This window comes from Quercus suber, unplaced genomic scaffold, assembly GCF_002906115.3.
Source record: "Quercus suber isolate HL8 unplaced genomic scaffold, Cork oak 2.0 scaffold_710, whole genome shotgun sequence".
Lineage (NCBI taxonomy): Eukaryota > Viridiplantae > Streptophyta > Magnoliopsida > Fagales > Fagaceae > Quercus > Quercus suber.
The window spans coordinates 265,593-277,945 of NW_027070151.1; the positions used below are offsets into that span (position 1 = coordinate 265,593).

A 12,353-nucleotide genomic window follows, 5' to 3' on the forward strand; every position below is an offset into this window, starting at 1 on the left:
TTATAAATATCTTATTTTATTTTATTTTTTATAATACCATAAAACAAAACTATCCAAACAGAACTGTGGATTTAAAAATGAAGAAGAAGGGCAAAATGGTCATGAGGGGAGAACAGACATTGACTGCAACTACTTACTGGTACAAATCTTTTTCATTTTCCCATAAACAAACAAGGTCCAAGGTTGGAAGTAAATTAGTATGCAAAAAGAAGAACACGCAGCTTTCATTTGAAATCCCTGTTCTTTCATTTCACGAGGTTGCACGCCTATCACTCTCTTTACTCCTCAAGCTCCTTCTCTCTCTCTCTCTCTCATTCGCTCACTGTGTGTGAGCTTCTCCAACGTTACAAAAAGGCTTATTATTATGGACCTTTCTCTTTCAAACCCAAAAAAGATCAAAGTTTGAAACTTTGGAGTGCTATACTATAAGCCTATAACCCCTTTAAGTCCAAACTCTCACTTTCATCACTGTTTCACTCTCTCATCAAACCAACCTACATTGCAAAAACACAAAGCTTAATAAGTTTTTCTCTTTTTCAACCCAACCCAAAAGCTAAACAAAAGTTGGTGGCGTATAGAGAGAATGTCAACAACAACTACAGCATTAAGGAGAGCGAAATGGCAGTACCCACCACCAGCACCAACGCCTAGAATCCTCCACTTGCCACGCCGGCCTCGGCGGAGACAGCACCGCAACTCCAAGACCGTGGCTTCAAAACCCACCTGTGTGGAAGCCAGGCGTGACCGTATACAAGGCAAGCTGGAGACACTGTTTGATCAAGAGCGGGCCTTTTCAAGAACTGGGATTCCGGTAGTTTTTTTGGACTATAATGGTAGTAATGTTAGTGGCGGTGAAAGTGAGAGGAGGAGAGTGAGGGTAGAGGAGTGCAGTAGCGAGAGTAGTGGTCATTGTAGTGGTATGATGGAGGAGGAGAAGTGGAGGTTCCAAGCGGAGATGTTAAGGGCTGAGTGCAATTTGCTGAGAATGGAGAGGGACATTGCTGTCAAGAAGTTGGAGAGGAGCAGGGTGAAGATGGAGAAGACTCTGAGATCCTCTGTTCAGACTCTTCTTTCTGTTAGTCTCTCTCTCTCTCTCTAGCTGTTTTGTTTTTTGTTTTTGTTTTTTTTTTAGAATGCTTAATTATATGGATTTTGTTTGGTTACTGGGAAAATATAGGAAAAGCATAAGAAAATGTAAGGACAATAAAAATTTTAAATTATCATGTTTGAACTTTGGAACTATCATGTTTTGAGTAAGACTACCTAATAATCACCACTTCTAGAGTTAGCAGAAGTGGGAGTCTTGTGCTTATTATCACTTTTCAGTAAAGAACTAGGTGGTTTGGATATATTTACATTTATTTATTTATTTTTGTTCAGTCGGTGTCACGGGTGGAATTAGGATAGTGTTTTACAACTCTTGGAGCCTGAAAAAAAAAATCCTTGTTTGAGTAAATGTCACTATTTTTTTGCCAAGAAATTTTTGAAAAAAGAAAGAAACAGTTTTGGCTTTTTGAAAGGAGAATAATTTAAAAGTCATTGGATTTGAAGTATTTTTATTTCCCTTTATTTTTCTTTTCTCTCAGCAACCAAACAAAGTACAAACAGTTCTTCTCTCGATCTGAGTAATATTGTTGATGGGAACTTGGGATATGACTAGGTTTGAATAATTTGGCTTAACCTTTTTTGATTGAAAATAATATTTTACTTGGTTCCTGCTTTTGTAACTGTTGGTATCAGTTTCTTGCTTGTCCTATTACAATAAGCAGATGGGTCATTTTGTCACCATTTGCATTTTCTTGATAAAATATATTTAGGGAAAGACAGGGCAGTTTGAATATTGAATCATCAGCTATCTAGTAATAGTCTGGTCATTTTGATTCTATTTTATTATTATTTTTATTTTAAATTGTTCCATTTTGCCTAAATTAGCAAATAAGCTCAAGGCCTGGTCTCTTCTTTTGTTTTTCCTATAATGTTTTGCAATTAAACATAGATTATAGTAATTTGGCATCTTTTAATTGCTTAAATTGCATGCCAAATTTGATTAACATGAATTTAAACTGGTATCTTGGTTTGGTGATTTGTTTCTGCTTTGTAGGGAAGAAAGAAGATTTGTGAAGGAGAGGATGTGAGTGTGGTATTGGAGAAAGAGATCCTTGACTTGGCAGAGAAACTAGAGAAGTTACAAAGGAGCTTAGGACTAAAGGATTTTGAAGTTAGGAACTGTAGTAATTTTGATAAACAAGCAACTCTTCTTCAGAGACGGCTAGAGAAGTTTGAAGTAACATCAGATGAGATATGTGTGAAGGAGATAGAGGAGATGGCAGAAGCAAGCTTGTCAATTAAAACAAGTTGTGGAGTTGATGATAGCTTTGTTTCAAGTGGCAAATGCAATGTAAGAATGATCTGTCTTTCACTAATTGGTGTCATCAATCCACATTTTGATACCCAATGATGCTATTCAATTATTATAACTCTATCTTTGACTTCTCAAAAAAGTAGCTGCTCTTAGTTTTGAATAAAATTTATAATGTTGTTGTGTTTTCTGAAAGTGAAAGTTATCCTTAATTGAGCAATATAATTTTTATTAGACAAATTTCAGTGGAGTTTTTTGTGTTCTCGAGGCCATCATGTGATGGACTATTTAAGGTCAATTCACTGAGTTATTCTCTTTTTGTACAGTTTTTAAGCAACAATGCAAAGAATTTTCATTTTCAATTCGCATAATCCTCCTTTTGGTTAATATAATTATGCAAAAGCATATAAAACAGAACTTTAAGCTCAATTAAGGGCAAGAGTGATTCTCAAACCCAAGTCTACTTTATTCTCATCATCATTATTATTTTTCTGAACTATTTTGAACATTGAATCCCATTTATTAATTGGTAATATTAATTTTCCAAGACTGTGCAGGTCGATATTCTAAGAAGGAAAATGGAGGGGTTGTCAAAGGGGATTTTGTTAAACAGAATGGAAGAGGAGTATAGATCAATGCTCTCTTCAGCAAACAGTTCCGCATCCTCTTCCAAGCGTATTGAAATTCATAATTCATCTTCTTCCTCAATAAGACAACCTGATCAGGCACATCCTTCTCTCTTTACTATGTTTCATTATACATTGCTTAGTAAATAAATGATTTTATAAATAAAATTTGTTCTTTGATGTTTCATATATGTTATATGAATATTTTTAATGACTTTGACATTAGTGGTTTGCATATTGGTTTGTACTGCATAGCTTAAACTTCCTCTAACTAGAACTGGTTCCATTCTAATAATTTGGATTTGTCATGTCTTTTCATTGTTACTCATGTTGATACACTCTCTTAGGTTTACATTTCCCAATGAGCTCATATGTCTTGTTGCTTCCTTCTTTCAAGATTTTATAGGGGCCATTGGATGTTGATTAATGTCTACAATTACTACTTTACTAGGCATTGCAGCCTCAACTAATGCAACATGATATGATCACTCTCTTTTAATTGCATCAGACCTGCAATGCTCCTTGCATGTCTTTCAGTTATTTTTCACGACAAACAAATAGGAAAGGAATTCGTGCTTAAAGTTGGAAATATTCTTCTACAGGATATAATGTCCCATGAAGACAACAAGTGCTCAGGACGTTGTAAGGCTGTAGTGCGAAGAATTGTAGAGCAAGTTCGAGTTGAGACAGAGCAATGGTCTCAGATGCAAGGGATGCTAGGGCAAGTGAGGGTGGAGATGGAAGAATTGCAGGCTTCTCGAGACTTTTGGGAGGATCGAGCCCTCAATTCCGATCATCAAATTCAATCCCTACACTCTGCTGTAAGATTTCTTACAACAAACTTGAGCCAATTTGTCTTATGTTTTGTTTCATTTTCTATCCCAATATTCTTTATGCAAAAGTATCTTTTCTTTGCTTATGCCGTTCTGCTGTCCAATAATGTATTTCATTGGGAAAAATAACTTAAGATATCACTGCAGATAGCAAGTCATTCCTTATCACCAGATTAAAATAGTTTTTAAGATATCACGTTTCTTATCACCAGGTCCAAGAATGGAGACAGAAGGCTCAATCATCTGAAAGCAAAGCAAATGAGCTACAAGCACAAATGTCTGTGCTCCATGGAGAACTTGAAAGGATGAGGAAGGAACAAAACACAGTAGTTACAAGGACCAAAAGTTCACCAGGAATTACCCAGGATGCACAAAATGAGATGGAGAAAAGAGTACTAGTTTGTCGCTTGAAGGAAAATCATTTAGCCGATGATAATGCCGGTAAGGAGGTCTCAGGGGATAGAAGAAGAAAAGTACACACATCAAGTAGTGGATTCATGGCTCCAAAGCGATCACCTTTTCGTGATATTGGCAACTCATCGTTGTTGATGAGGCAAAATAGCAAAGCCATTTTCCCTCTGCATTCCCCCCTTGCTTCCAGTACAGAGAACTTTTTGAGAGAGTGATTCTCAGTAACTAGGATTCAGCTAGGAGCTTCTCTTCTTGTCTAACTATATTAACAGTAGCAATTTACATTAAAATAGTTAGCTTATAAGATTTTACTAGTAAACCCGAGATGCTATCGTTTGCAGGTAGTTTTTTCTTTGTTTGATTTCTTTGTTTGTTTGTTTGTTTGTTTGTTACCTTCTGATGATACCTACTGGCAATAGTAACCTTTCAATGAGCCAAGACCAGCAAGCAAAGCTATTTTAACAAAATCCGTTAGATGTGTTTCACAAATGCTTAAAATTTTGAAAATTTTCTGTCTCAAAACTGCATATGAATGCAATTAGTGAAGACAGCTGAAAGAAGAAAAACTATTACTAGTTTGGGTTCATATTCAAGATGTCAACTTTAAGCGAAAATGTACATGCATCCTTCCAAGTAGAGGTGTAATAAATTGTTGCAACAGAAACATTTATTTACATCAGGCTATTACATGTAAACGATGCATGTGACCATCTTCACAATCTGCAAAAGTTGAACAAAGGACTACCAATTCATTGGCTAAATCTATGTTCTTCTATACTGAAACAAGTGATGACGATAATAACTTGGTACCCGTTAACTGGACCCATTTGGGAATTTGGCCTCCATCTGTTGATCCTTTTATGCCACTTTAACAATTTAGTCCCTCAAATTATTAACTATTTTAAATTTATTCCTCAACTTCCATAATCAAGTCAATTTCATCATTAGATTTAATCTTCATTTTAATTTTGATAAAATTGACGAATGTTGCAAATGTATCCTATGTAATGAGAAAAGTGTGAAAATTTTAAAATTAAATCAATTCAACTATTTTCAGCCAAAAAAAAAATCAATTCAACTATTATTTATTTATTTATTTTTAAATTGAATGGAGAGAAAACCCAAGGATGATATTGACTTAATTTTAAAAGTTGAGAGACAAAATTGACAAAATTAATAGTGAATGACCAAATTAAACTGTTATCCAATAATTTGAGGACTAAATTAGCAATTTAACCTAAATTTTTTAGTGTACCTAACATTACTAGGAAAAAAAAAACCACTGCAACATTTAAAATCTACCTTCTTTCACAATCAGGTTGCACGATATGGTTGATACATGATAAAAGTGGTACTAGTGACGAGCCAGTTCAAGACAAACTCTTCTGGAAATATTCAAATGATGGAGAGTACAAGGTCAAATCTGCATATGAGATTTTGGTAAAGGACTGCTCTATGGAATACTTGCAGGCTATTTTTACAACTTTGTGGACAATATGGAACCATAGGAATCGGGTGGTCCATGAAGGAATAAATCCTAATCCTATGGATGTGATTCTAACAGCACAATCTGTGTCTTGCAGGTACAAAGAATCCTTCAATGTTCAGCCAACCTATAACAACAGTCCAGGAAGACCAAAGGCAGAACTGCAACTAGCAGCAGATTGCAGGAGCAAGATGCAAAAAGCCAAAAAGATGTTCTTTTGCCTATGTAGCAGTTAATATGCAGGGAGTCAGTGTTTTCTTTGGAGTAGCTGGTAGTGCAGCCAGGTTAACATGTTGGGCAATGTTTGAAGCTATGGTGGAAGCTGACATCAGAGCAAGAAACCATGGGTTCCAACAAGTTTTGTTTTTAGGTGATAGCAGAAGACTAGTCCAAGCCTTTAGGAAGAAAAAGGCACCTGATTGGCTAGATAATACTAGATTGGCTGATCTAAATTTTCTAACTCAAACAGGACTTATTTGCAATATGTTTTTAGTGCCCCATTTTATTGTTAAACCTGTATGGTCTGTAGCTAAAATGGCAACTTGAGTGCCTATGAACCTTTGCTGGTACAACCCAACCTTTTTGTAGCTTTTGGTTCTATCTCCCTTTGAATGTTATTTAAAAAAAATAGTGACGAGCATGTGAAAAAAAAAAAAATAACAATCATAAGTTCATAACTTATCATCTCAATAACTACTAAAAAAAATTTGTGTACTGAGAATTAATATTATTAGCTAATTACAAATGCCACCCCAACCAATAGGGGTATTTGTAGTACACATCCAAAATTCAAAATTTTTTAATCAGCATTCTAATTCAATGTTAATTTGTACTAATATTCACCCAACATCTATAATACTATAGAAATTAACAGTTTATCAAGCAAACATCCACCCTAAACTATAAGAAAGAACAAAAGAAAGTGCACCATAAATATAAACAATTTAAATATTATAAAATCTTTTTAAAAATCTTTTATAGGAAAAAAAAAAACTGATGTTGATAGTTTTTTTTTAAAATATTTTTTTTTATGAAAATAGTACCAAAACTTTAAAAAATGGGAAGAAATTTGTATCCTTGAAATTCAAGCTCCAAATGCCACAGAATTTTTTTTTTTTTTTTTTGGGTGACAAAACGGCATGTTGGGAGACCTTCCTCTTCTCTTTTTTGGTATCCCAATTTCACTCTCTCATTTATCCACAAAAGATCTCCAATTAGTTATACCAATTAAAAATATAAACTCATCTCACTGCATGTGTAATTCACGAGTTTACTCATGCTAGCTTTTATTTTTAAGTAGTTGCAGATTCATGTCTTGTCAGCCTTTTTCTTAATATCCTCTATCAACAGGTTTGCAATCGATACAACATTTTCAGATGAATTACGACACTTGACAAGTTCCCTTGGATCTTTACAAGTCTTTAACAAATCAGACATTGCCTCGGCTTTTCGCATTATAGATGTTCTCCTTGCACGTGATGCATCTCCATCTCTGCTATATGTATTTGGCAACTTCATTGAATGAGGTACAGAAGACATCATGCCCCGTAGTTTCTGTGCCATTTCAATCATTCCTTCTTTCTTTAATGCATCATTCATTCTCTGAAAGGTAAGATACTGAGGAACTATGCCTCTCCGAATCATGTCCTCAAATTCTGTAAAAGCCTCTTCAAAACTACGCATTTTACAAAGCAAATGAACCAACATAGTACTTGTAGCTAAGTCCATATCACATCCCCTAGCTCTCATTTCCTTACTAACCTGAACTGCCAAGTCCAGTCTCTCCTCCTCACATAACATTTTCATCAAAAGATGGTAAGTAAGTCGGTCTGGTGTGTACCCAGATTCAATCATCTTGGTATAAAGGTTCATCCCTTCCTCAATCTTCCCATGTTTAGAAAAGTACTTAAAGAAATAGTTATAGGTTGTAGGAGTTGGGACAAAGCCCCTACCTATCATCATCTTAAGGATCTTACTAGCCCCTGCAAGATCTCCTGCCTTGCAAAAACCCTTTACCAGAGAATTGTATGTCGAGATAGTGGGGCCTGATTCTAGAACCAAAAACCGCTCCAACATCCACATTGCCTCCTTAAACCTTTGAGCTTCCCCTAATGCGTCAATTATTGGATTATACACAATTGCATTTGGCTCAATTCCTTCTTTCCTCATCTCATGCACCAGTTTAATTGCCCTTTCAGCATATCGCATCCGACAGTACCCTTCTACAAGAGTACCATATGTCACAACACTTGGTTTCACATCATCCATTTTCATCTCCTCCCAAAGCTTCTCTGCATGTTTAAGCTTTCTCGATCGAAACCATCCGTTCAACAATATATTATAAACCCTTACTGATGGAACCCAACTTGGTTCCAACTTCCTTTTCTGATCTAAATATTCCGAAGCTGCCTTTACATGTCCTTCCTTACAAAGGGAATCCAACAAAATCTCAAACAAGCTCATCTCTGAATGTGATTCACAAATTGGGTCTAAATTACATGCAAATTCAAATGTCCGTATTGCAGGTTGGGTCATACCTACAAAAGTTTACCATAACATTAGGATCACAAATCTAACAGCCACAATTTCAATTCATATACCAAATGTCACCAATAAAAGCCTTTCTTAAATGCAGAATCAATATCCCCACTAAAATAACACAAAAATTCAAAAATCTCAACTCAAATTTAATGCAAAATTTGGTGTCGTTATTTATATTACTTGTGAAGTCATGTGCAAATAGCAAATTGAGACCTAAAAAAAGCATAAATGCGGGCACAACACAGCACAAGACACAGCATCAATGCAATTCTTGAAAAATTAGGACACGACACAACAAGGATAAGATAATTAATTAATTAGTTAATACATATGTTTGGGTATATTTTATTTATTTTTAGGCATAATTTTTATCTTTATTTTAAGCTTAAAAAAATAACAACTATCAGAATATTTAAAAATATTTTTAAAAATCATAGGAAAAAAAAAAAAAAAAAAACCTCCCAACACACTAGGGACGTGCATGCAAGAGTGTCCTCAGCGTGTTCAAGAGGGTTTGGAGTATCCATGCTTCTTAGATTGAGGCATACCTATGCAAGGTTACATAATATTTCATAAATAGATCAAGCATATGTACCATCATAACAAAAATAGGTTAAAGAACATGAATATTTACATATCCACAATTGACCAGATACAATACAAAAGGGTTAATTCTATAAAATGCAGTGCTTAGCGAAAATTACATGTCCAATTCAAATAAATCAACCAGGCCAAATCAATATCAAGTTCGATCTTTTAACATTTGCTGTAAAGTAGATATATATACCTGCACGAGCATATCGTCTGATGATGATAGCAAATGTGTCACCTGAAACCAAAGCAGCCTGATCAAGAACCAGTGACCACGTGGAATCAAACTTCTTGGATTTTGCAAGCACATTGATCATTGAGTTGAACAGAGTTGCAGAAGATTGAAACCCAGGCTGCTTCTCAGCCCAAACAAAGAGTGTGTGCAGTAACTTGGGAGACGAATCAAAACAGTCAAACAATGCCTGTAACAGAACTGGGTCTGGTTCAACCTCGGTCTGGTCCAAGGCAGCCTCAAAGGCTGGACCAGGAGAGACATTGGGGTCAGTAAAGAGGTTAGAAATGGTGGAGAAGTCATTTTGTGAAAATTTGGGGTCAGGGTTATGGTTAGAAATAGGATTGGGGATTGGGTGTGATGGAGGGCAGCGTGGGTGGTGGGACTGTGAGGGCCACTTGATGAGGGGGTTTCCAGGAACAGAGAGCCATGATTGGTCAGAAAAGAAACGGTGAATAATGGTTTGAAGGTAGGTGGTAAGGTTTGGCTTGAATAAAATAGAATACGGAGAGAGAAAATGACGAGATCTGTGTGAGGGCATTAGCGAGAGAGCCACTGTCAACTGTGAGTGAAGAGATGATGTTTTCAGCTTTGGAGGCATACCTGTCAATTTTATAAGCAAAAGTAATTATTAGAAGAACTGATATCTCAATGTTAGTTTAATTAGGGGCTACCATTGATGAGCCCCAAATTCATTTACATACACAACTAGCTCTTTGGGGGGGGTGGGGGAGAGGGGAAAGGATTCTAAAATGGGAAAAAAAGGTGCTAAAACTCCAGACCTAAGAAACACACTCCCCCCTGCCCCCATGGTGGCCCGACCCACCCACGAGAGAGAGAGAGAGAGAACCTCAAATGAAATAGTTTGCAAAGGTTCTAGAAACAGATATGGTTGATTCTGAGTTAAGACATTGACAATAAAAAGTAAGGTTAATTCATTTGCGATTACAATCAAATGAACTCATTTAGCCTTTTTTTAATGGTCTTCTGCAACGAATCCTATACAAATGACTTATTTTATATAATGCTTGTCAAACTAAAAAAGGCCATGAGATCGGCTGAGAGCAGCATTTTCTTGGTCTGCTGTTAAATGGGAGCAAAAATTTAGGGCTCAAAAGTCTTGAACATAATCCCATGGTGTGCCTAGTTATATAAGTTGAGAGCTATCTTGTCCTAGTAGTCAAAAAATTGCCAACAAGCCCAGGTCAGTATTATCTCTGTGTGTGTGATTGCAAACAAAGTTGAGCCAATCCCAATACTTTAAAGGCTTAATATTGACAGTCTAATAGGGAAATCAAAGGTTATAGCTTTTACTGCTTGTTGCATTTCTTTCTCTCCCAATCGCTAAACTATCTTATTATTTGAATGATTGATTGTTATAGATGCTAAATGTGAGTCTTGCTTCTAGAATAAGATGTTCCTCAGTTGAGAGAAGAGTGTAAAGGCACAGCCCATTTGACAGCCTCTAAAGCTAGCTACTTAGCTATCCTTATAAAGCTTATATCCATATACCATGGTATTGTATATCTAACTATAAAACTTACTTAGTGTCTGTGTTATACTCGCATAAACAAGCATATCATAGCTTTTTTGCTAAACTACTTCACACAGGCATTTTCACAAACAGGTTCAAGGCATAATTTAAAAACAAGGTTTCCCCCTATGTCCTATACACCAGCAACAAACTCACGCAACACCAATCCACGCGGAATGCCCGGAAAAACAAACATAATGGAAATTAACTTACCCGGATGGAATTTCCGGTGATATCGCGGCTGGGTGTGATCGGAGATGCAGGCAAAGGTGGAAATTATAAGTGGGGAGTGTTCGAAGCCAGAATTGAAGACGGGGATACGTATAAAAACAAGGGTCCACCTAACATGCTTGTTAATGGATTTTTTTTTTTTTTTTTTTTTTTAAAAAAAAAAAAAAAAAATACAAGAAGAAATTTATTTCCCGTTTCTATAAATTGTCCAAACTTTAAGATTTGTGTTTCTTCAAATGGAGCAAACCCACTGAAGTCTTGGGAAAGCTAAACATGGATGACCCCTCTTTTTGTTACTTGGGTAGCACTGGGTTCTCAAGGTCATTCGGGATAACTCCTAGTACTATGTCTAAACTTTTGGTCCTTCTTAAGGATGGACTTACCATAGCTCAACAACTTGGATATTCATCAATTGTTGTGCCGCTAGATGTTGAACTAATAATAAATTTGCTCAAAACCATTTCTATTAACAATTCTATGATGGAACCTTCTTCTCACTGATTGCAAGAGTCTTTGGAGGCTCTTGAGGATTTATCTCAACTCAGCTATTAAGCATATCTTTCGTGAAGCTAATTAATATATGGACTCTTTAGCTAAACTCGGTACTGCACAATCTACTAACTATATTGTATTTGATAACTGATCGCCTTTGGTGGAATCTCTACTGGCTTTTAATTCAATAGAGCTTTTTTATTTTTATTTTTTAAACAATAGAGCTAGTATTTTGTAACAGAATGATTTAACATATCTCTTTTGGTACCAAAAATAGAGAAAAAAAAAAAAACTGTTGTTGAATTTAAAATGTTGATTTAACCTCAAATTCCAGTAACAGTTATCACTCCCGAATACACAATTAGGGATAACAATCAATTATCACTTTCAAATACACAATTAAGGAGTTATTTGTTAGAGACTATTTTAAATTTATTAAGAGGTATTTGAAAAAAAAAAAACATTTTTGAATGAAAATTGAGGAGCTTATTGTTCAGTTTTAGAATTTAGAAAATTATATTATAAATCGACTAAAATTATTAAGGTTATTATTATTAATATTAATATTATTTTTTTGTAATTTATCCAAACGAATACTCTTTCTTTTCTTTTTCTTTTTTTTTAAAATTTTTAGAATTACCCAAAAAAGAAAACACATTTATTAGGTAAGGACTGTACCAAACCTGATTCGCCACGTGGTAGAATCTGATTGGCCAACTTAGTTCTCCATTGACAGCTTATAACAAGGGTCGTGAATAGTTGAGCAACCTAGACTCAGCCCACTAACGTTGAAGCGCAACAGGTTTCAGATCGAAAACCAGTCACGGTGAGTTCATTTTCATCCTTGGATTTCGATTCTCAAATTCTGCCTTTCGTTTTCTCTGTCTGGGTTTTCTTTTTTGGCTCTTTCTAAATATAAGCTGCCTCGTTTTTTTTTTTTTTTTTTTTTTTTTTTTTTTTTTTTTTTTTTTTTTTTTTTTTTTTTTTTTTTTTTTTTTTTTTTTTTTTTTTTGTTTT

At 35.2% G+C, this 12,353-nt stretch overlaps 2 protein-coding genes across 3 annotated transcripts; one reads left to right on the forward strand and one right to left on the reverse strand.

Annotated features, from left to right (window-relative positions):
• The first annotated feature begins 208 nt into the window (after window positions 1-208).
• LOC112025774 (uncharacterized) lies at window positions 209-4,590 on the forward strand. 2 transcript variants are annotated; one of them, XM_024058462.2, is made up of 5 exons: window positions 209-1,075; window positions 2,102-2,398; window positions 2,908-3,084; window positions 3,588-3,806; window positions 4,031-4,590. In XM_024058462.2, the coding sequence occupies exons 1-5, from the start codon at window positions 584-586 to the stop codon at window positions 4,442-4,444; spliced, it is 1,599 nt and encodes a 532-aa protein (XP_023914230.1). In that variant the 5' UTR covers window positions 209-583; the 3' UTR covers window positions 4,445-4,590. The 2 variants fall into 2 exon arrangements, with proteins under 2 accessions (XP_023914230.1, XP_023914232.1); XM_024058464.2 differs by having other exon boundaries at window positions 210-1,075; window positions 2,917-3,084.
• A 2,375-nt stretch (window positions 4,591-6,965) lies between these two features.
• Window positions 6,966-9,677, reverse strand: LOC112025775 (pentatricopeptide repeat-containing protein At5g11310, mitochondrial). The gene is made up of 2 exons (XM_065766493.1): window positions 9,044-9,677; window positions 6,966-8,252 (listed from the first exon to the last, which is right to left on the reverse strand). Exons 1-2 carry the CDS (start codon window positions 9,618-9,620, stop codon window positions 7,024-7,026), a joined length of 1,806 nt encoding a protein of 601 aa, XP_065622565.1. The 5' UTR covers window positions 9,621-9,677; the 3' UTR covers window positions 6,966-7,023.
• Window positions 9,678-12,353: the final 2,676 nt, after the last annotated feature.

Bases quoted from the DNA above. Each gene is read 5' to 3' on its own strand.
- LOC112025775 (XM_065766493.1), bottom strand. From the start codon at position 9,620: ATGCCCTCACACAGATCTCGTCATTTTCTCTCTCCGTATTCTATTTTA. The intron at 8,253-9,043 runs GTATATATATCT...AAACTTTTGTAG, and splicing joins CAGACGATATGCTCGTGCAG to GTATGACCCAACCTGCAATA.
- LOC112025774 (XM_024058462.2), top strand. From the start codon at position 584: ATGTCAACAACAACTACAGCATTAAGGAGAGCGAAATGGCAGTACCCA. The intron at 1,076-2,101 runs GTTAGTCTCTCT...TCTGCTTTGTAG, and splicing joins CTGTTCAGACTCTTCTTTCT to GGAAGAAAGAAGATTTGTGA. The intron at 2,399-2,907 runs GTAAGAATGATC...TAATTTTCCAAG, and splicing joins TTTCAAGTGGCAAATGCAAT to ACTGTGCAGGTCGATATTCT.